We start from the raw sequence: 22,065 nt of genomic DNA on the forward strand, positions 1-22,065 counted from the left end.
ATATTTATATCTCTATATTATAATATTTATATATAGACATATATCAACCTAAAAAAACTGGCCTTGACAAAAAGAAAGGAACTCGTAGAAAAGACTGAAAATAAATCCTATTTTGACTACAGGGATGTTAATGAAGGTGTGTCCTGTCGTCAGCCTCTTGTATCTTCAGTGTGTAATCAGTCTGTTGAAAGGGTGGCAGGTAGTCACAGGGCTGTTTGCTGTCATGGTGTGTATACTGAACATGGGCCACAGGAAGCAGAGGACAGAGTGTCTTAGGTGAAAGAAAACTATCAACAACGATGGTAATGGTTGTTCCTGCAGCTTTCTCGCATTTCAGCTGCACATTATTCAGAAGGTCCACAGGACCGGAGACAAACGTCCTGGATGTGTCCACAAGAGGACAATGGAAGACAAACTGAAACTCAGACATACAGTATAATATGAATTGTAACCAAAAAACCCAAAACAACTTCCAAATAGATTAGAGGTTAACTCCAAGGTCAAACGTCATGAGTGCCAGATGGTCCCATCAGTCTGGTTCAGAAGAAGTGGACTTCATGGAAGACGAGGCCACAAAATCAGAAACATGCAGAGTGGAATCTGCCAAAATACAAAATGAAAAGCTTCAAAGCTTCTTTGATGAGGTCTTTGGATAGAGGAGACAAAACTGGAGTTTTCTGTCAACAAGTCCCATCAGCTCCGTGTCCACAGACCACCCAAAGAACAGAACCGTGGACCTACAATGAAGAAGCAGGAGGCTCGGTTCTGTTGTCAGGTTGCTCTGCTGCGTCTCACACAGGGCGTCTTCAATCTGCATAGGGCCGAATACACTTTAAATGCACCATTTTAGAGTGGACTATGCTGCTGTGAGCTCTGATCTCAATCCTGTTGAACATCTGCAGGAGCCGAAACATCTGGAGAGGAAACCCTGCAAACCAGACACAGCTAAAGCTCATTGATAATGAGTGGACCAAAACACCTGAGGACAGGTGGAGGACAAGAACAGAAGTCAGAGTTACACAAATCCCTGGATTACAGAGATTGCATCAAAGTGTTGGGCAACAAAATAGAAAGTTGACAATAACACATTTTGTCAGGGCCAGATTCTTTAATCTTTTTTAGTGACAGTTTAGTAATTCTTCTACAGATTGTAATCAGTTTTAGCTCCCGGGAGGAAAACAGCTTTGTAGTTTTCATCTAGAGACTTTATTTCTTCATGTGTGTTTCCTTCATGCAGCCGCCCGGATAAATCAACGTGTTGACCAGTTGGAAACAGATGACTCATCATCAGATGGCATTAAATATTAAAGGTTTTAATTAATCACAATCCTTCTCTACAGACTTGTTTTAGCTGTTGGTACTAAATTAATTTACACCAAGAAAATATCTAAACATTCCCATGAGATTCATGTTCAGGTGATCTTATTTCCAGCTGTGGGCTCAAAACAAAAAGCTCTTCATTCCCAACTTTACAAAACATAGAAAACAAGTGAGCTGTTGGTCTTTGTTCTGAAGGTCAGAAGAAGCGTTTCCCTCCACAAACCTTCATGTTGCTGAAGAAGACTCAGCTGGGAGCAGGAAGACCTTAGACTGGAGGAACAGTTTGGCCAAACTGACAGTGTTCTGTGTGTAATCAACATCTTACCTGTTGTAGATAGCTCTTGGACAGTCAAACTCTGACAGCAAACTGCTGCTTTAAAACAGACGTTTCTTTGGTTTGTTCAAACAGCATTTTATGAACACTCGCAGCGTTCTTTACATGCCGTTTACAAGCAGCAGCAGCAAGCTGTAGCACTTCCAGAGCATCAGGGGTCACTTCTTGCAGAAATTTCAGAATATTTCTGCTAAACTAGCTGTGCAATGTAAACTGACAGAGGTGGGTGTAAAAGTTTCAACCACAGAGTTTGCGTGACCCACGGTAAACTTTAAAAAAAGATGTTGTAAGACTGCGCTTAGATTAGCCGCTAGCTCAGGGGTCTGTGACCTGCAGCTCCAGGGACACGAGGTGTTTTCATAACTTCGACTAGAAACAACCTGAAATGAATTTTACAGTAGGTTTAGAACCACAGTAGGAAAGCCTAATCTGTACAGTTTTCTGCAGCATGTGGGTAAAATGTCTGAAACGAACGTGTCGATCAGTAGTTTGTTAGATTGCACCGCTGTTCATTAAACTTCCTGCTTCACAGGGCATTGAACACTTTCTTTTTGTGAGGGAAGGAGCAGAAGTGGCTCTGTTGATGGTAAATGTAGCTGACTCCAAAGAGCTTCCTACAACAGGAAGGTTTAATGAATCAAAGTTCAAAGTTTTACACAGAACCTCACGTCAGATAGCCAAACTCGTCCTTTATTACAAGTAGAAACGCACTGAACTCAGTCTGCAGTGATCAGATTTATCATCCTGAAACCAGAAGACCAAAACAAACAGCCTTTAACGTTCCTCTTCAAATTACCAAACATTTTTCAAAATATAAGACACGTCTGATTCAGGCTGGCTACACGGAGTGGACGGAGGACACCTGCAGCGGGGAGACGTCCTATCTCCCACTCTGTTCCACCTCTTGGCCTTCAGTCTCCACCTGCTGCCATGTCTCAGAGATGTTCTGCGCTGTCCCATCACTGGCAGAGGGGTGAGGTGTCTCAGGCACTGGTGGAGATGTGGAAGGGTCTGTCGTGGTGCTCACTGAGGTGCTGTCCTCCCTGGATGTCTCCTCGGTTTGTCCCATGGAGCTGGTTTCATTAACGAAGTCAGAGCCGCCTCCTGAGCGTCGGAACAACTTCTGACCTGTGAACCATGAGGACAGCGGTGCTCGTCAGACAGAGCTCAGAGGCTGAAAAACATTTATGTCCAACATTCATCAGTTCAAAGTGAGCCACAAACAGAGTGCCTGTGCAAGAAGACCCCCCAGACACCTGAGACCACTCTGAAGGGGTGACCAGCTTCAGCAGGAGAGATGGAAGACACCGTGCATTCAACTAGAGCCCGACCCATAGGAACATTTCGGCTATCGCCGATACAGATATTTGGAGGAGAAGACTAATGCCAATAAACAGATATATTGAATGAAATCTTTGTCCACCCCCAAGAATCTAAGAAAACGGCTCCCAGTACTTTTAAACCTGTTCTAACTCTTGAAGTCTTGAGACAGGCTTTCTAACGTGCTTCACATTTTCTGTCCTTCACCATAAAGTTATCAAGTGTTCCCTGGTCATTGTTTAGTCAGTCAGTCTCGTACGGTGAAGGTCTAATTAGTGCTGACAGCAGCAGAGTTTATTGTTGTTTGTAGAAAAGATTTCAGACAATGAATTTCACTGAGGATGACAAAGATAACACTAACACTGAATATATTTTACCTCTACGTTAGATTTATTGTTCTGGATAAACAACATGTCATCTGCACCAGTTTCTTTAAGTGAGAAATGTTTCGTCCCTCATCCAGAGGACGAAGTCTTACTGCTGAAGCAGGCGGGCGTGGTCAGGCTCTACATACAAAAACGGTTCTTTCGCAGACAGCATCAGATTGTTCGTCAGGATATTTAACCTACATTTTTCCAAACCTTCCAGGGCCGGCTGCAGAGAAGCACTCAGTCATGAAGTCTTCCAAATGCTGTTTACCAGACTAGTTGAGATTTAATCTGGGTTTTCTTCAACAGTGGCTTCTCTTTCCCATTAAACTCAAGACTAGTGAAGAACCTGGGCAACAGTTGTTTGCTCACTCTCTCCCATCTCCTGCTGAAACTAACTAGTACCTTATTTAATCAGTATTAACTTTCTAAAAAATGTATTTTGTCAGCAAGGAGTTTTTTATATACATACAAAAAGGGGCAATTTTAATTGCTCACAATTGATTTATGATAATAATAAAAGAATAAAACATTCAAGATGTGAATTCTCTTTCTAGGCTCTCTAGGCACTATAGCTGGGAGCTGGCACAGTCACACAACGTAACCTGCAACACCTCTGTTCTTGCCATTATAAACAGCAGTATTGCTACAAGTGTGGTCCATGATGCTTTTAAATATGCAGTAGTAAATGCATTAATTAAAAAAAATAAAAAATAAACTGTAAACCCTGCTCAAATTTCAGACCAACCTCAAAACTTCCCTGTCTTTCTAAAATCCTGGAGAAAATAGTTTTTATTCAAATAAACAAGTTTTTGAATGAGAATGGAGTTTTTGACATCTTTCAGTCTGACTTTAAACAATTACACAGCATCCTAACAGCTTTAGTTAGGGTTTGTAATGACATTCTTCTAGTGAATGATTCTAGTCAGTTTACAATACTTGTGCTCCTGGACCTTACTGCTGCTTTTGATACTGTTGACTACAGTATTCTTAAATCAAGGTTAGAACACTGGGTTTGGATTACAGGTGTAGCATTAGAATGGTTCCGTTCTTACCTAAGTGACAGAAATTCCAGTGCTAAGATTGGAAATAGTATATCTATGTCAGTGCCTCTTTTCTGTGGGGTCCCACAGTGCTCAATTCTTGGACCCCTTTTGTTTTCACTCTATCTGCTCCCCTTGGGGTCTATTCTGAGGAAACATGGTCTTTCATTTCATTGTTATGCTGATGATTGTCAGATTTATCTGCCCTTAAAACCTAATAGTTCTTGCTCCATTCACCCTTTGTTAAAATGTCTTGATAACGTCAAGACGTCAAGGCATGGATGGCTTCAAATCTTTCAAATTTTAACGATCAGAAAACTGACGTCATTGTGTTTGGCCTTAGCACTACTACTGTCTGTTCCTGTAAACCTGGACTCTCTTGAACCATATCAGTCTGTTACAAATATTGGAATATTTTAGACTCTGATAAGTTTAATAAACAAATCAACTCTGTTCTGCAGAAAAGCTTCTTCCATTTAAGGCAGATAGCTAAGCTTAAGTCATTGTTGTCTAGATCTGACCTTGAAAAACTAGCTCATGCCTTTATTACTACCCCACTGGACTACTGTAACGCACTATGTTGGGGTCAGTCAGGTTTCCATTTCGCGTCTCCAGTTCTTCCATTAACAAGAACTTGTAGGTTTGAGTACATTACACCAGTTTTATCCTCCCTTCGCTGGTTCCCTGTACATACCAGAATTTATTTTTAAATTATCCTGCTAACCTTAAAGTGCCAAAATGGCCTTGCACACTCATATCTCTCTGAGCTACTGGAACCATATGTTCCTTCCCGGGCCCTGAAATCATCTGATCAGCTACTTTTGGCTGTTCCAAAAATAAGAGAGAAGCTCAGAGGTGATTGGGTTTTTTCAGTTGTGGGCCCCAAACTTTGGAACAATCTGCCCCCCAAAACCAGGTAGGCCATTTCACTTCCTGTTTTTAAATCTCTGCTAAAAACACATCTGTTTTCCCTGGCTTTTTACACAGTGTGACTTGATGTAGTATTTTATTGCTCCGTGTTTCTATGCTTTTCTTTTGATGCTTGTACTTAACTTTTGGTACCATCATTGTTTTTATGTTACTTCCCCCCCCCCCCCCCCATGAAATTCCTCCCATTGATTTTACTGTTAAGCACTTTGGTAACAGCTGCTGTTTTAAATGTGCTAACGTTGACTTGACTAATAATGAGGCCATGTCGGCTTGGATGTCACCTGGATTAACAAGGTCTGCATCAGATGTTGGGGAAACAGGACATTTTGATGAGAAATGGGATACTGGAACAAGACATGCATGGACAAGGGCAGATAAGTTAATATTGTTGAAATACACAATGGAAACTTCGATACCCAGAAACAGACCCAGTGTTCCAACATTTAAAAGAGAACTCTGCAATCATACCAGGAGACTGACGAGGTACAACAGAGATGCTATGAAAAGGAGGAACCAGGACAGGTCAGGTGGGTATACCTCATCAGAGTATAAGTACCAAGAGTACGGGTATACCCATCAATGATGGGTATTATTGAAAATCCCAGGGGAAAATAATACATTTAATATGTCTATGAAAGTCTGCTAGCATCTGAGAATTAACGGGTATAATGTTACAAGACAGTCATCTCCCTGAACTAGAACCAGTGGCAGACCTACAGAGATGGACTGCACATCCACTAGCTAAAGAAACTGAATGCAGCACAAATGAACCAGCTGCTCCACCAGAGTGGTAGACCCAGGGCTGGACAGTCCTGAATCACCTGCCTCTGTATGACATAGGAGACAAATGATAGGAGGATCTCTGATAGGAGACAGATGCATAAGATGAATAGGCACATTGGTCAATACCTGGCCAAGGCGCAGTACCCTGAGAATATACACCAAGAGAAAGGAGGAAGGCAGAGGACTAACTGCTCGAGCCATTAAATAACTAAGATCCTGTCGTAGAAAAAAGCAATTCCAAAAACGATCAGTTGTGTATTTAATCAGAGTTATTACAAAGCTTTGGAGAACAGCCAACAATCACAGAAGATGAATGCATTTACAAGTACAAACGTATCAATGTTTTCACCTGTCTGAGGTTCTGATCTGTTCCGACTTCCCAAACGGAAAAGGTTAGTTTAGTATAGAATTCATCAGGGGGGCTGCCTTCACCTTGTTCTAGACAGTTTCAGAACTGAACCCAGCAGGTGCACACAGGGAGCCGCTGGATGTAAACATTTCTCAAGGATTCTTACGGAGAATAATTACTGTGTCTACTATAATATTCAAAAGTCTCCAACATAATAAAATATGACCTCTCCACTATCTTCTTACCAATATTCACATCAAGAAGGATTATAATGTAGAGAAAAGGATCATGGAAACTTTTAATATTATTACGAACAAAAAGAGCAGGCGCAGTCTACATTCCATTCACAGTCCTACAGTAGGAGGAAAGACCCCAATGATGAACTGATGCATGATCGTCTCAGGCAGCAGCAGAAACTCTGTGAAGAAGAGGCGGAACAAGAGGAGCAATCATGAAAAGATAAGCCCCTGCACAGCATGTACCACTGGCAGATTAAGGATGTGGCTGATATGAACAAATCCTGCCAGTGGCTAGAGAGGATTGGACTGAAGGACAGCACAGAGGCTCTAATCATCATAACACAAGAACAGGCCCCCAGCACCAAGAGCAATAGAGTCCAAGGTCTACCATACACCCAAGATGACCCAAGACCCAGGACCATACAAGACCCAAGGTGCAGGCTGTGCAAAGATGCCCCTGAGACAGTTCAACACATAATAGCAGGGTGTAAGATCCAAGCAGGCAAATCATGGAACACTATAACCAAGTGGTGGGAATAATATACAGGAACATCTGGAATAATATACAGGAACATCTGTGCCTAGTATGGACTGGCGGTCCTGCAGTCAAAGTGGGAGACTCCACCAAGGGTGGTGGAGAATGGAAGGGCTAAGATACTGTGGGACTTCCAGAACCAGGCCAAGAAAAAGGTGATGGCTAACTAATTGGACATTGTGGTGGTCGACAAGGCAGTGGTGATAGATGTTAAAAGTTTAAAAACAAAGCAATTGATGATTGTTAAAGAAGGATTCTTCATAAAATGAAGAACATTTTAGACAACCCTCGGCATCCTCTTCATCAGACTGTCATACAACAACAGAGTGTCTTCAGTCAGAGGCTTCTTCAGATCCGTTGTAGGACAGACTGCTACAAGAGATCCTTCCTGCCCACAGCCATCAGCATCTAGAACAACTCTTTAATGAAACCAGGATGATGAGTTACAACATAATTTCCCTCTGGGATTGATAAAGTATTTTTGAATTGAATTTGAACTGGACTTGTCTTCTTAAAGGCCCGTCACTTTTTTTCATTTTTCATTTGCCTTTATTTATCCAGGTAGTCTCATTGAGCCATGAGAACTCATTTTCGAGAGAGACCTGTTTAGGGAGCAGATGGGGTTAAGGGCCTTGCTCATGGGCCCAGAGTGGGGTGAATGAGGGTGGGGGCAGGTGTGGGTGCTTCACCTACCCCACCCACATTTTTGATGTTGTCAGCACCGGGTCTTGAACTGGCGATCTTCCAATCACAGGCCCACCTTCTCTAACCTCTGCGCCACCACTCCCCGGCCACACAGACACTTGCTGTCCAGGGAGCTTTGTCAGGTCAGAAGTGGAGAGTAGAGTTCCAAGCTTTAAACTGGATGAGATGCTCTGTTCATGCAGCTAAATTCACCTGCAGATTAAACTCACTGCCCTCCCACCTGAGGGTCTTTGTTTGCTGGACTCATAGAAAGTTGCTTTTGTTACAAGCATGAAATGGAAGTAGACCGAGTCCAGTTACTCTGTGTTAAAACTTGTAGGGCTATCCATGTCCTGATGACTGAGAATCTACAACATTAAACTGCTGATAAATGTAGCAATCCCAAAGATTGGTATCAAGAAGAAGGAGCAGGAGAAGCTGGAGAAACACAGATGGCTGAAGTAGGATAAGAAGAAATGGTAGAAAGTCGAGGTGTCAGTAGTTCCAGTGGTCTTTGGAGCACTCGGTGCTGTGACCCCCAAACTGGAAGATTGACTCCAACAGATCCCAGGAACAACCTGAGAGATCCCTGTCCAGAAAAACAGCTGACATACTGAACAGAACCCTCAGAACCCAGGCTTTTGGTAGAGGACTTGAGTTTGCAGTGAAGTGGAAGCACTCAAGTGAAAGAGTAGGGTGAGCTAGAAGTTTTTATACATCGTTTTTGAAAGTGTATATGTGTTTATGTATTTACTCACACAGACTCGTTCGTGCTGCTGTTGTTGGGCTTTTTTTAATTTTTTTATTATATTCTTAGTTTTACGTATTTCTTAGTTTACATCTTAGATCCTTATTTTCTGTTTCTTTTACATTTATATTCTTCCTGTTGTTGGATGTAACTGGGACCCTGTGTACACAGATTTGTTCCACCTCATGTACCACATACTGTATGATGTGAATGACAATAAAGAACCTTGAATCTTTGAATTTATAGACCTTGTGTTTGATTTGTTATTCTTTTTAACTTGTATTTATTTGTTTTTAATTATTTTATTTCAAATAAAAGTCTGTATCTGTAAAAAATGTCCATTTAAGATTAGAGGTTGGCATTGGAGTTGAGGGTGTGTTTGTTTTTAATTGTTGACATAAAATATTACAAGTGTAATAAATAGAATTTAATAATAAAAAGAGCTACAGAATGGTATTATTTCATGTAATGTACGTTTTTGAAGATTCATTCTGACATGTATTCATATTTTTCTAAAACAAAACACAGAACGCTGCTGGCACACCTGGCAGTTTTTTGGACGTGACTGTGGGGGGGTCCTGCAAAGTCGTTGTGCCCTCTTGAGCCTTGGTGGAGAACATCACATCTGTGGAATCCAAAGAACCTAAAGACACAGTCATTAACATGCATGCTACATTTGTTACACACACACAATACTTTCCTGAAGACCCTCACAGTGACTCAGATGTGAAAGATGAAAAATTAATGAAACTTTATTTTCGTTTGACACCATTTTCTTATCAAAAGGATAGTTCAGCCATTCTAAAGTAGTGGTCTGTGTAAAAAGTATGAACATTTAATCTGAAAGACCTTGGATGAGAACAGAAGTTTAATTCTGACATAAATAATGAGCAATGAGTTGGACTCCTCCAGGGCTGCCTGTTGTCACAGATTCTGTTCATAACTTATATGGACAGAATTTCTCGGTGCAGCCAGGTGCTGCAGGATTCCATTTCTGCTCTTTGCAGATGATGTGATCCTGTTGGCTTCATCGTGCCGTGACTTTCAGCTCTCACTGGAGTGGTTTGCAGCAGAGTCTGAAGCTGCTGGGATGAGAATCAGCATCTCCAAATCTGAGGCCATGGTCCTCAAACAGAAAAGGGTGGATTGTTCTCTCCAGATCGAGGGTGAGGATCTGCCTCAAGTGGAGGAGTTCAAGTATCTCAGGGTTTTGTTCACGAGTGAGGGAAGAATGGAGCGTGAGATTGATAGATCAATTAGTGCAGCGTCTGCAGTATTGTGGACTCTGTGCTGGTCTATTGTGGTGAAGGGGGAGCTGTGCTGTAAGGCAAAGCTCTGTTTACAGGTCAGTTTATGTTCCTCCCCTCACCTCTGCTCAAGAACTCTGAGTGGTGACTGAAAGAAGGAGATCGTGGATGCAGGCAGGTGAAAAGAGTTTCTTCTTCAGGGTAGCTGGACCCTCCCTTAGAGTCAGGGTGAGAAGTTCAGTTGTCAGGAGAGACTCGAGAGTAGAACTGCTGCTCCTCCACATCGAGAGGAACCAGTTGAGATGGTTCAGGCATCTGGTAAGGATGCTCCCTGGGTGCCTCCCTAGGGAGGTGCTTTGGGCATGTCTGACTGGGAGGAGACCCCGGGGAAACACAGTGGAGAGACTATATGTCTCTCTGTTGGCTTGAAAATGCCTTGGGGTCCTCCCAGAAGAGCTGGAAGAGGTGGCTATCGAATAAGATGTCTGGGCCTCCCTGCTCAAGCTGCTGCCCCCGAGACCTGACTTCGGAACAAGTGCAAGATATGGATGATGGACAGATGGATGAATAATGAGCTAATGGCATGTCTGAATGCAGCTAAAGCAAAGTGGACTGCTTCTGTCTTTAAACAGCTCCATCCTGACAACATTCATAGTTACTCATGTCATTACTACTTTATAAACCTTTCATTACATGGAAATCTGTGGGGGAGGGGGTGCAAGTACAAAGCGGATTCCAAAAAAGTTGGGACATTAAACAAATTGTGAATAAAAACTGAATGCAATGATGTGGAGATGGCAAATGTCAATATTTTATTTGTAATATAACATAGATGACAGCTCAAAAGTTTAATCTGAGTAAATGTAACATTTTAAAGGAAAAATATGTTGATTCAAAATTTCACAGTGTCAACAAATCCCAAAAAAGTTGGGACAAGAAGCAATAAGTGGCTGGCAAAAGGAAATTGAGCATATAACGAACAGCTGGAAGACCAATTAACACTAATCAGGTCAATTGACAACATGATTGGGTATAAAAAGAGCTTCTCAGAGTGTCAGTGTCTCTCAGAAGCCAAGATGGTAAGAGGATCACCAATTCCACCATTGTTGCGCAGAAAGATAGTGCAGCAATACCAGAATGGTGTTACCCAGCATAAAATAGCAAAGACTTTTAAGTTATCATCATCAACCGTGCATAACTTCATCAAAAGATTCAGAGAATCTGGAACAATCGCTGTGCGTAAGGGTCATGGCCGTAAAACTCTACTGGCTGCTCGTGATCTCCGGGCCCTTAAACGTCACTGCACCTCAAACAGGAATGCCACTGTCAAGGAAATAACAGAATGGGCTCAGGAATACTTCCAGAAAGCATTGTCGGTGAACACAATCCACCGTGCCATCTGCCGTTGCCAGCTGAAACTCTACAGTGCAAAGAGGAAGCCATTTCTAAGCAAGCTCCACAAGCTCAGACGTTTGCACTGGGCCAGGGGTCATTTAAAATGGAGTGTGGCAAAATGGAAGACTGTTCTGTGGTCAGATGAGTCATGATTTGAACTTCTTTTTGGAACACTGGGACGCCATGTCATCCGGACCAGAGAGGACAAGGATAGCCCAAGTTGTTATCAACGCTCCGTTCAGAAGCCTGCGTCACTGATGGTATGGGGTTGCATGAGCGCTTGTGGCATGGGCAGCTTGCATGTCAGGAAAGGCACCATTAATGCAGAGAACTAGTTCAGGTTCTAGAACAACATATGCTCCCATCTAGACGTCATCTCTTTCAGGGAAGACCCTGCATTTTTCAACACGATAATGCCAGACCACATTCTGCAGCAATCACAACATCATGGCTACGTAGGAGAAGGATCCGGGTACTGAAATGACCAGCCTGCAGTCCAGATCTTTCACCTATAGAGAACATTTGAAGCATCATAAAGAGGAAGGTGCGACAAAGAAGGCCCAAGACGATTGAACAGTTAGAGGCCTGTATTAGACATGAATGGGTGAGCATTCCTATTTCTAAACGTGAGAAACTGGTCTCCTCTGTCCCCAGACGTCTGTTGAGTGTTGTAAGAAGAAGGGGGGATGCCACACAGTGGTCAAAATGGACTTGTCCCAACTTTTTTGGGATTTGTTGACGCCATGAAATTTGGAAACAACAGATTTTTCCCTTAAAATGATACATTCTCTCAGTTTAAACTTTTGATCTGTGATTTGTGTTCTATTCTGAATAAAATATTAGTTATTAATATAATATTGGCACCTCCACATCATTGCATTCAGTTTTTATTCACAATTTGTTTAGTGTCCCAACTTTTTTGGAATCCGGTTTGTACAACAAGCAGTACACAAATGTCCCCCGTCTCTGAGGGACTTGACGAGTGAATGTTAGCAGTTTTGGAGATGAGTGTTTGTCTGGACTGGAATTGAACAGAGAATGTTAGTAAACCTTAACGTTTCTGGTGCAAAATATTCAAGTAGGTAGGAGCTACACTGTGGAGAATAGAAGTAGTTTATATTTAGTTAGTTTTGCTTGTCTGAGGCGGTGAAGAGTGGTGGATTCTGGTGAATGGAGGGAGCAATTTTATCTACCACCAGGAGCAATGGTGGTGCCAAGGAGGGGTTGGGGGCAATGGTGGCCTAGTAAATTGCTATGTGTTGGCATCATTGTATGTTCCCATACAATGGTGAAATTAGTTCTCTGCATTTAACCCATCACACCTAGGATACACCCAGGTGGAGCAGTGGGCAGCTATTGAGCGCACGGGGAGCAATTAGGGATTGGGTGTCTTGCTCAGAGACACCATGACATGTGGGAACTTTCAGGTCCCGAGTCAGCTGCGCTGCCTCTACCCCTCTCGGCCCCAGCATTGATTAATCTTTAGCCACCCAATCATCCATCAATCCATCTATTATCTTTTACCTGCTTCTTCCTTTTTGGGTCTTGGGGGTCACTGGTGCCCATGTCCAGCCATCGCTGTGCGAGAGGCGGGGTACACACTGGACAGGTCGCAAGTCCATCACAGGGCTCCACCCAATCATTTAAGTAAAAACTTTAGGCAATATAAAAGCTAGAAAGCGTAGTTTCCTCAAATGATTGGGGTGGCCAGTTTATATAAAATATATGGTGGAGGCCATCTTGGATTTTGAAGTGACAACCCCCGTTTTGCAAAGAACCTTTCCCATGCCAATATGCAGCCACACATGAAAATAGAGGTCGGGACCTCACTTATTTTTCAAGACATCCCACCCACACCATGAACGGACTGAGGGGATTTCCAGTTTTCCCCATTTGCTCCACGACAGGGGACAAAAACCAAAACTTAGCTAAAGAGCCATTAATTATTTATAAAAACCTGCACTTTAAAAAAACATTACATTTCATCAGCCAGTAATGCCTCATTTACTCAAATCATTAAAATATCATTTTTTTCAATATGTTCGTTGTAAATACATATTTTTACCTCATTCTGTAAAGATCCAGTGTGGAGTCATGAAGTGGAGTTTAGAAAGTGAGAATGCAGCCATTTAAACAACTCACAAACATTTTAAAAGAAAAGATTTACAGAGCGTCAGCCCAGTACCTGCTGCGAGGTTGAACGTCCTGCCCTTGATGGAGCTTTGGACTGGAGAGAACCAGTTCAACACAGAACCCACCAGAGGAAGCTGCCTCAGCATCCCCTGCATCACACGGTTCATGTTTTATATCCACAACCTCGTAAAAACACAAAAAAACAAACACACGCAGACACACACCTCCTCCATGAGTTTGTCCTCGTTGTCCTTCTGCAGCTGCAGCTCTGCCTCCAGAATGCCTTTCCTCACCCGCTCCGTCATGTTCTCAAACAGCTGCAGAACACAGAACATCTGGTCAGAACACAAAGCTGAAGCAAGGTGGACTCTTTGACAACTCCATGATCTAAAGTTAAAAATCTTGGTGTTATTTTTGATAAGGATATGTCTTTTAACCCTCACATTAAAAACGTTACCAGAACTGCTTTCCTCCACCTGCGTAATACATCACTTCACCACTTGCTCTTGTCAAGGGCAGAAACTTTTTCCCCTCCCCTCCCCTCCCCTCCTCTCCTTCACTTTGCTTTGCTCTGTCCTGTCTGTGAAACTACTTCAGATCCTCTCTCTAAATATCTTCTGAACCGTAATTTTTGCTATGGATCTGGTCAGCTGGTCTCTCAACACAATTGATAAAATTTTCTCAATGAGAAGACAAGCTTCAGGTGAGCCAACTTGCCCTGATAACACGCTGGATGTGTCATTGATTCCTGGGGCGTTTGGAAGGTGAGGTGTCTATCTCTGCTGTCCATCGAGGATGTTGAAGATGCATATATATCTGGATTTATGACAACAGGTTTCCTGCTTTTTGGAATCGACTGGTTCCTGGTTTATCAACGAACAAGAAAGTCGTCTGCAGCAAATTTGGCCCTGGTCAGGCTGCCTGCCTTATGTGATGGTTTGCTCCGTGCCTCGAGCACCCAGACTCAATTGCTTTGCAAATTGAACCGCAAATTGGATGTGATTTGTGAGAATCGCAGGCCACTTGCAGCCTCTAGGATTCGCTGGCAGGATGGATCAGATCTCGGGGAACACTCTCAGGCATGGACCAGTGGTGTGTCCACTTAATTTGGATGCTTCAGGATCTCCGTGAGAACCAGCAAAGAGTGAAGGCAAACATAAATCAGGAAAGTTCAGCCTGTCCCCAAAACAAATGTTATTTATCTGAATTTGCCTGGAGGCCCTGTAAATCGACACTCTGCCCCCTCCCCTCCCACCGTGGAAGTATGCGGCCCTATCAGAGGGACCCAGCTGAATAAACATTGTGTCATAATTTCAGGACTCTTGAATTCTCTCTGGCGCTGTCCTTAGTCGACCTTGACACCCTCGAGATTGTTTATGAATTTCACCAAAGGGAAGCGGCTGTTTATACCACTCTATCAGGACTCCTACAGTACCTCTGGAGTGTCCTTGGATACGCTCACCGCCCTTGTCATCTCCCTCCCCTGTGGAATGTCTGCGTCACTATGTATCTCTGTGCAGGTGTTTTTTTTCAATTTCAGGCAATCTTTCCTCGGCCAGGGAATGAGAGTCTGTTAGGATTTTTTTTTGCCTCCAAATCCTATACGTGTCACTTTTTGTCCGTCTAAACAGGTCTCACTTGTAAATGAGTCCTCGAGGCTCAGTGTGATTTATCTGTATAAATAAAGGTTGAATGAAAAAAAAAAGAAAAATATCACTAAAATTAGAAACATCTAAAAATGATGCAGAAAAACTTGTTCATGCATTTGTCACGTCTAGACTGGACTATTGCAATGGTTTATTATCTGGGTGTCCAAATACTTCTTTAAAACATCTTCAGTTGATCCAAAATGCTGCTGCCAGGGTCTTAACTGGAGTTACTGGGAGAGATCATATTTCTCCAGTTTTAGCTTCCCTCCATTGGCTCCCTGTCAAGTCCAGAATATAATTCAAAATCTTACTTCTAACCTACAAAGCTCTCAACAACCTGGCTCCATCTTATATTACAGATCTTATTGTTCCATATTTTCCTAACAGAGCACTTTGCTTTCAGACTGCAGGTTTACTTGTGGTTCCTAGAATTTACAAAAACAGAATGGGAGGCAGATCTTTCTTTTATCAGGCTCATCTCTTGTGGAACCATCTTCCAGTCTCTGTCCGTGAGGCTGACACATTCTCCAGTTTTAAAACTGGGATTAAGACTTTTCTTTTTGCTAAATCCTATAGTTAGGGTCGGCTTGGGTTTCCTGAGCTGTCCCTTAGTTATGCTGCTTAGACTGCTGGAGGACAAACTGACCACATTTCTTCACTCTGCTACTGTCTTTACTTACTCTGAGCAACCCGTTTTGTATTTGTAATTATTGTTCTATCCTTAACTTGTGTTTTTGTCTTTCAGGTTCACCTGCACCTACACCTGGACCTGGCATTCTGTGTTTGTCTCTCCTTCCTGTCCTCTCAAACCCAGCCGGTCGAAGTAGATGTCCGCTTGTCCTGAGCCTGGTTCTACTGGAGGTTTCTTCCTGTTAAAATGGAGTTTTTCCTTTCCACAGTCTCCTTTGTGCTTGCTCAGTATGGGAAACTGCGACAAAGTGAAGATTCATCACAATCTGCTGCTTCCTTAGACAGAGAACTTTACTAATTGGCTTTTCTATGTATGTGATTCTTTCTGTAAAGTGCCCTGAGACAACTTTGTTATGATTTGGCGCTATATAAATAAACTGAATTGAATTTGACCCGTTTACAAGAGCTGGGCATCTTGAAAAGGAGTTCAGGTGGAGAAGCGTTTGGATTTATCCTTTTCACTTTATCTCATCAAACTGCACGTGGTCAGCTCTGATTAAGTTACACCTAGCAGTTAATCCCAAAATAAGTTTTGCTATCAGACCTCTTTTAGTCCATCCACACAGATACACTGTCAGATCAGGAAGACGGCAGGTATGCTGATGTTTCTATCAAAGTTACATTTAGATCAAATAACTTTGTAACAGCTATCACTTATAACTTACAATATCTGATTATGGGTCACTTGGGTTACTTGTGTAGCTTTGTTGTCATTGGATTTGAATGAATGAACTTTATTTAAAAAAGGGACAAAGTACAACTCAAACATAAATGTCACCATTTGATGCGCTGTACCAGATTATAGCAAAAACTACTTTGCATCCACAGTCCCATGACAAGTAAAACAAAAAAAAAAGATATTCAAAACAATAACAAAATAAGACAGAAAATATTTTTTTATGATCCTATTAGCATAGAGTAGTTGGGGGCTGCCATTGCAATGCACTGCCTCCATGCAAATGCATGGAAGTGTTACCAGCACCAGACCTAGGGGAATCTAGGCCAGCAGCAAGCAGCACACAGGTTGAGGAGCACTGTGCAACCAGTACAACACTGTGGATCACAGAGAGGAGACGGTTATTACACGTTATCCAGGCCAGAGCTCATGTATTCTGAGCTGTGCATGCCCAGAACCAGAAACTACATCCTCCCTGGCAGACCAGTGTCATGAGAGTGCCCTCTACTGGTAAGAAGCTGCATGCACAGAATATAAAATTAAGGGCAGAGAAGTTGAGACTAGCTCAAAATTACAACCAAAAATAAGAGGGGGGGGGGGGGGGGGGATTATTACAACCAAGGTTTATTTTTATTTTTTTTTAATGTAGCCATTTCTCAACCCACTACAGAAGCCAGCTATTATTCTACACCCAATAAGCATTTATTTATTATTGTTCCGTCTCCATTAATGCGGCCCGAAACGCAACGTGGACCCCCACAAAAGTTATATCAAAACGACCGGCCCGGCTCCGAGATGTGTACCATTACTTTTATTGGCAATTGGAGTTACCATGGCAACGTAATTTGCTAACAAATATGTCAAATTTCCCATAGGAAATGAATGGAAGAAAACTTTTCAAAGAAACTGAATAACGCTGGGAGCCATTTTGGTTCAGCATGCAAGGCAGTGCATTGACTTGCGAAGCAAGGCAATGCAGGTAATGTAGCTAATTAGCCTAAGGTAGTTAATTAGCTGCAAGACAATGCTTTAGAAAATTAACCTGCCATTGTGATTCAAGATGGCTGCCATAGCTACCTCAGCATATATAAAATTGACTGTAACTCAGTCATTCTTTGAGATATTGAGCTACAAAACAGAAACTCGTTTTTGGATTTGTTTGAAACTCGCAGAAAGTAATCACCAGACTTATCTCTAGAGCTGATTAACGTCTGGAGTCATTTTGGTTCAAAATGGCTGCCATAGCTGCCGCAGGAAACACAAAATTGACTGTAACTCGGTCATTCTTTGACATATTGAGCTGAAATTAAGTATGGTTGTAGCTGAGAGTGAGTTGTAATACATTCCTAATGTTAATCAAATATCCAAGATGGCCACCTTAGCTAAAAGAGAAAAAAAATATGATAACTCGGCCATTTTAAGAGATACTGAGCTGAAATTTGGCGTATTGGTAGCTGCAAATGATCTAATAGATTCTGATTGAAAATCAAAAATCCAAGATGGCCGACAAAGCAAAAAACAAAATATACTATAAATCAGTCAATTTTAAAGATACTGAGCTGAAACTTGGTGTGGTGATAGCTGAGAACGTTTTCTATCAAATGCTGTGTCAAAATAAAAAAAAATCCAAGATGGCAGACAACGCTACTTTTAAATAGATTTAACTCAGCCATTTTTTTACAAAGAAAGCTGAAATTTGTTGAGGTTGTAGCTGAGAATGTTCTTTATCATATACTGGATCCAAATCAAAAATCCAAGATGGCCACCTTAGCTAAAAGAGAAAAAATACTATAACTCAGACATTTTTTCCCCTTGTCCTGTCCGTCATTGTGACACTTAGAATTATTGTCTGAGTGTCAAAGTGATGCCCAACAGATTTACTTTCACAAGCAGAACATTATGGCTGGTCTTAACGCTCCACTTGATAAATAAATTAAATTTTATTAGAATTTGCTTTGGGCTTGTTTCAGAAGATAACAAAGCAGAAACGTGGGAGAAGGGTTAAAAGGTAAAGAAGGAGATAGGAATAGAGGAGAGAGAGAGAGAGAGAAAGAGAACACAAATCAACATCATTGAAGTCTGACTCTAGACCTGCGGAAAGAAAAAAAAAGAAAAGAAAAAACCGAGAAACCACAACAACAAACAACATATATAATGATAGTTTTAACATCATTAGAAAGTATTTTATACAGTACATGGTAATACAATATATATTTGACGGCCACCACAACCCAACTGAGTGTGCATCTGATAAACACCTGGATCTAAACACCTGTGTGAGCATGATGTCACTATAAGGTTTCTCATAAAAATGTTCAATAGTGGATGTGGGGACCCACAGACCCGTCCCCACAGGACACGATGGTAACACAGGGAAGACCGGAGCCACAGACGCACAGCGGCCCCCAAGCCCGGGGCTCCAGAAGTCCCCCAACAGGGACACCCGCACCCCCCAGAGAGACTCAGCCATTTTTTGAGCGATTCAGCTGAAATTTGGCAAATTGGTAGCTGAGAATGATCCCTAATAATCTCTGACTGAAAATCCAAAATCCAAAATGGCTGCCTTAGCTAAAAGAGAAAAAATACCATAACTCGGACATTTTATAAGCGATTCAGCTGAAATTTGGTAAAGTGGTAGCTGAGAGCAATCACAAACCCATTTTACCATCAAATCAACAATTTAAATCGGCAGCAGCCTGGCAGTCCCCGTCAAAGTTTCTCCAGGAACTTTCTAGTTGTTGGTTTTTACCCACCTGTTTGTGTATTTTATTTAATTTATTTTCTTCTGTGTTTTACCATCAACTGGCCAGGCACTACAGATGAAAAGTAGCCCTCATGGCTTAATCTGACATTTACAGGGTAAACCCATGTGCACTAATGTGCACTAATAATAATACCAGTCTTGTAGGTGATTATGCACATTTATACCCAAGTTCTATTTATTGCCAATTATAAATTTGATATTTGGCAAAGGACAGCACAGTGTCTCAGTAGAGCTGTTGGCTCTCAGCAAGCAGGTCTCCCCAGATCAAATCATGGCCGGGGTCCTTTCTGGGTGGAGTCTGCATGTTCTCTATGTGCTGTGTGGGTTTTCTCCGGGTGCTCCGGTTTCCTCCCACAGACCAAAAACATGCATGTTAGGCTGATTGGTAACTAAATTGTCCCTATAGGTGAGAGAGTGAATGGTTTCTTGTCTCTGTGTGTCCCTGTGCTGGACTGCAGACCTGTCCAGGGTGTCCCTGCTTCTCAATACAGTGATGGCTGGATATGGGCACCAGTGACCCTGGTGACCCGAAAAGGAAGAAATGGGTAAAGAGGATGGATATTTGGCAAAACAGAGTTGAACCTGTTGGTAGAGCCCTTCAAAACACTCGCAGGTCCATCTGTGACTGGTGATTTTAAAAGGAAGTGTGACATCATCAAAGTTATTTTAAATACAATCTTATTCTAACAAACTTTACACCTCTCTACAGATTATCCCTCTACAGATTATCCATCTTCTTTCACCCTGCGTACATCTCACTGTCACAGGACTGATGGTTTTCTCTAACCCCCCCCCCCCCGCCCCCTACACACACACGCACGCGCATGCACGCACACACACAAACTCTCACTGACTGATACCGTATCTAAGCTTAAACATTTCTCCTCCAAACTGGAAGTCATGTGCGTTTTAACTTGTCAAATGTCCGACATCAAACACTGTAGAAACAAAAAACATGAGACTTTTCTGCCACTTCTGGGAAGAAACATTTTTCAACACAACTTCTAGGTTTCACACTAGAATTGTTTGTCTGAGGCTTACTTTTTAGACTGCACTTCTATCTGCCCGTTTCATTAAGAGTGCAGTCAGTGACGGGCACTATGGTTACTATGGCAACCCTAGTGAGCCACTGGCTCTCTACTCTTCTACAGCTCATACATAAAAACAGTGATTTTAGCAGCACTGCTGGGCTTCAGGGTGAAAAATGAAGGACTTTCTTCCAGTGGTTTTATTGACAGCCCTTCAGAATTTCTTCAGAAATGTTCCAGTCCTTTTCTATATTTGATTCTTTTGAAATTGCATTTCAATGCCACTGTATGATGAAGGTAAACCTAAAGAACTCATTCAACACTTGTTCTGAATGGTTCAAGGCCTCAGGTACTTACCCTTCCACTTTCCTCAATTTCCCTCCCCAGGGAAGTGATTGTACTAGCCAGCTCTGACACATCAAGGTCCTTGGTCACCATGCCTACAAAGATGCAGTTCTCTTCTGACACAAACTCTGGGCCTGAGATGAGAAGGAAATAAACAAGAGAAAAGATGAGCAAGATGTGCTGTGCCTAGGGGCTGGATAGACTAATTGACTAGTCGATTCTGGGACATCTCGCGAGTTTTTAAATTTCACATCGACTAGTCACCGTCAGTGGGTGTGTCACGTGAGCAGCTGGGTCGCTGGCTACAAAACTGATTCTTCCAAGCAGATGGAAGGCGAGGAGCGGGCAAAGTCTTCCCAAACAGGTAGAAATTGATCAACAGTGTGGAAGTATTTCACTAAAGATTATGCTGTTTTTACTTTCACTTTATTTAATTCCCGGCGGAATCCACCACCGCCCACACCACTGTTTTTAGTTTCATTTGATTTAATTCACTAAATAAAACAAAAACAGGCGTGAGCTCCACCAGCACACCCCACCGTGTGTGTACTAGTTGCTGTACACATCACCGGTGGATAGTTTTCATTTCATTTAATCCACTAAATAAAATAAAAACTAGGGATGCACGATATTGGATTTTTATCCGATATGTTAAAACTTATTTGGCCGATAACCGATAGATATTTTATATACAATGAAAAATGTTAAATGTTATTTATTAGCATTAGTCACCTGTGATGCTGTCTCACTTGTGGAGGCTTGTTCTGGGTTTCTAGCTGCAGTGTGTGATCCTCTGCACTCCTGTGCATGAAGGACAGACTTTTTAAGTTCAAAGTTTTTGTCTATCATTGTGCCGTAAGACTAATCATGCTAACGGGGCTAACACGACGTCCAAATGTCTGCGGTAAAACTCACCCAAGTGCTATCGGCTGTTAGCTTCTCAGTGACGTCAGAAATGACGGCTTGTAACTCGGGTAAGGCTAGGTCGGAAAAATATCTCAGACTGAGGATGATGTAGCGAGGCTCAACGTAGTCCAAAAACCTTCAGAATCTGACATCCTCATCAAAAAAAAAAAAAACTTCCACACCTCAGACATTTAGAATTTTCCTCTCCACCATGAGATCAGGTAGGCGCACATGACGTCATCACGTTGTGCTGCGGCTGCATGCATCCTTGTCACTGGGTTGTCAGAGTCAGACATTCTTTATTGTTGTTCCACCACATGTGGTACATGTGGTGGAATGAAATTATGTACACAGGGTCCCAGTTACATCCAACAATAAAAATGTAAAAGAAAAACAATGATAACATCCAAGATATGAACTAAGAAAAACAAACTAAAAATACACTAAAAAACATTACATTGAACAGCAGCACGAACATGAGCATGAGACAGTGTGAGCAGATGAGCACGCATGAACACAGCAACATGAAACAGATCAGCAGCAACATGAAACTGATCAGCAGCAACATGAAACTGATCA

At 42.1% G+C, this 22,065-nt stretch overlaps 1 protein-coding gene across 1 annotated transcript in view; it reads right to left on the minus strand.

The window, feature by feature from the left end:
* Positions 1-2,344: 2,344 nt before the first annotated feature.
* The window catches only part of pdxdc1 (pyridoxal-dependent decarboxylase domain containing 1), a 163,913-nt gene continuing 144,192 nt past the window's right edge, over positions 2,345-22,065 (minus strand). The window contains exons 9-13 of the mRNA XM_037689358.1: positions 20,593-20,714; positions 13,653-13,745; positions 13,481-13,577; positions 9,198-9,296; positions 2,345-2,782 (exon numbers count right to left, since the gene is read on the minus strand). Of these exons, the coding sequence (XP_037545286.1) occupies positions 2,535-2,782; positions 9,198-9,296; positions 13,481-13,577; positions 13,653-13,745; positions 20,593-20,714 (659 nt within the window). The 3' untranslated portion in view covers positions 2,345-2,534. The remainder of the gene's footprint in view (positions 2,783-9,197; positions 9,297-13,480; positions 13,578-13,652; positions 13,746-20,592; positions 20,715-22,065) is intronic.

Source organism: Nematolebias whitei, chromosome 15, assembly GCF_014905685.2.
Source record: "Nematolebias whitei isolate Nwh7 chromosome 15, NemWhi1, whole genome shotgun sequence".
In the NCBI taxonomy this organism is placed as follows: Eukaryota; Metazoa; Chordata; class Actinopteri; order Cyprinodontiformes; family Rivulidae; genus Nematolebias; species Nematolebias whitei.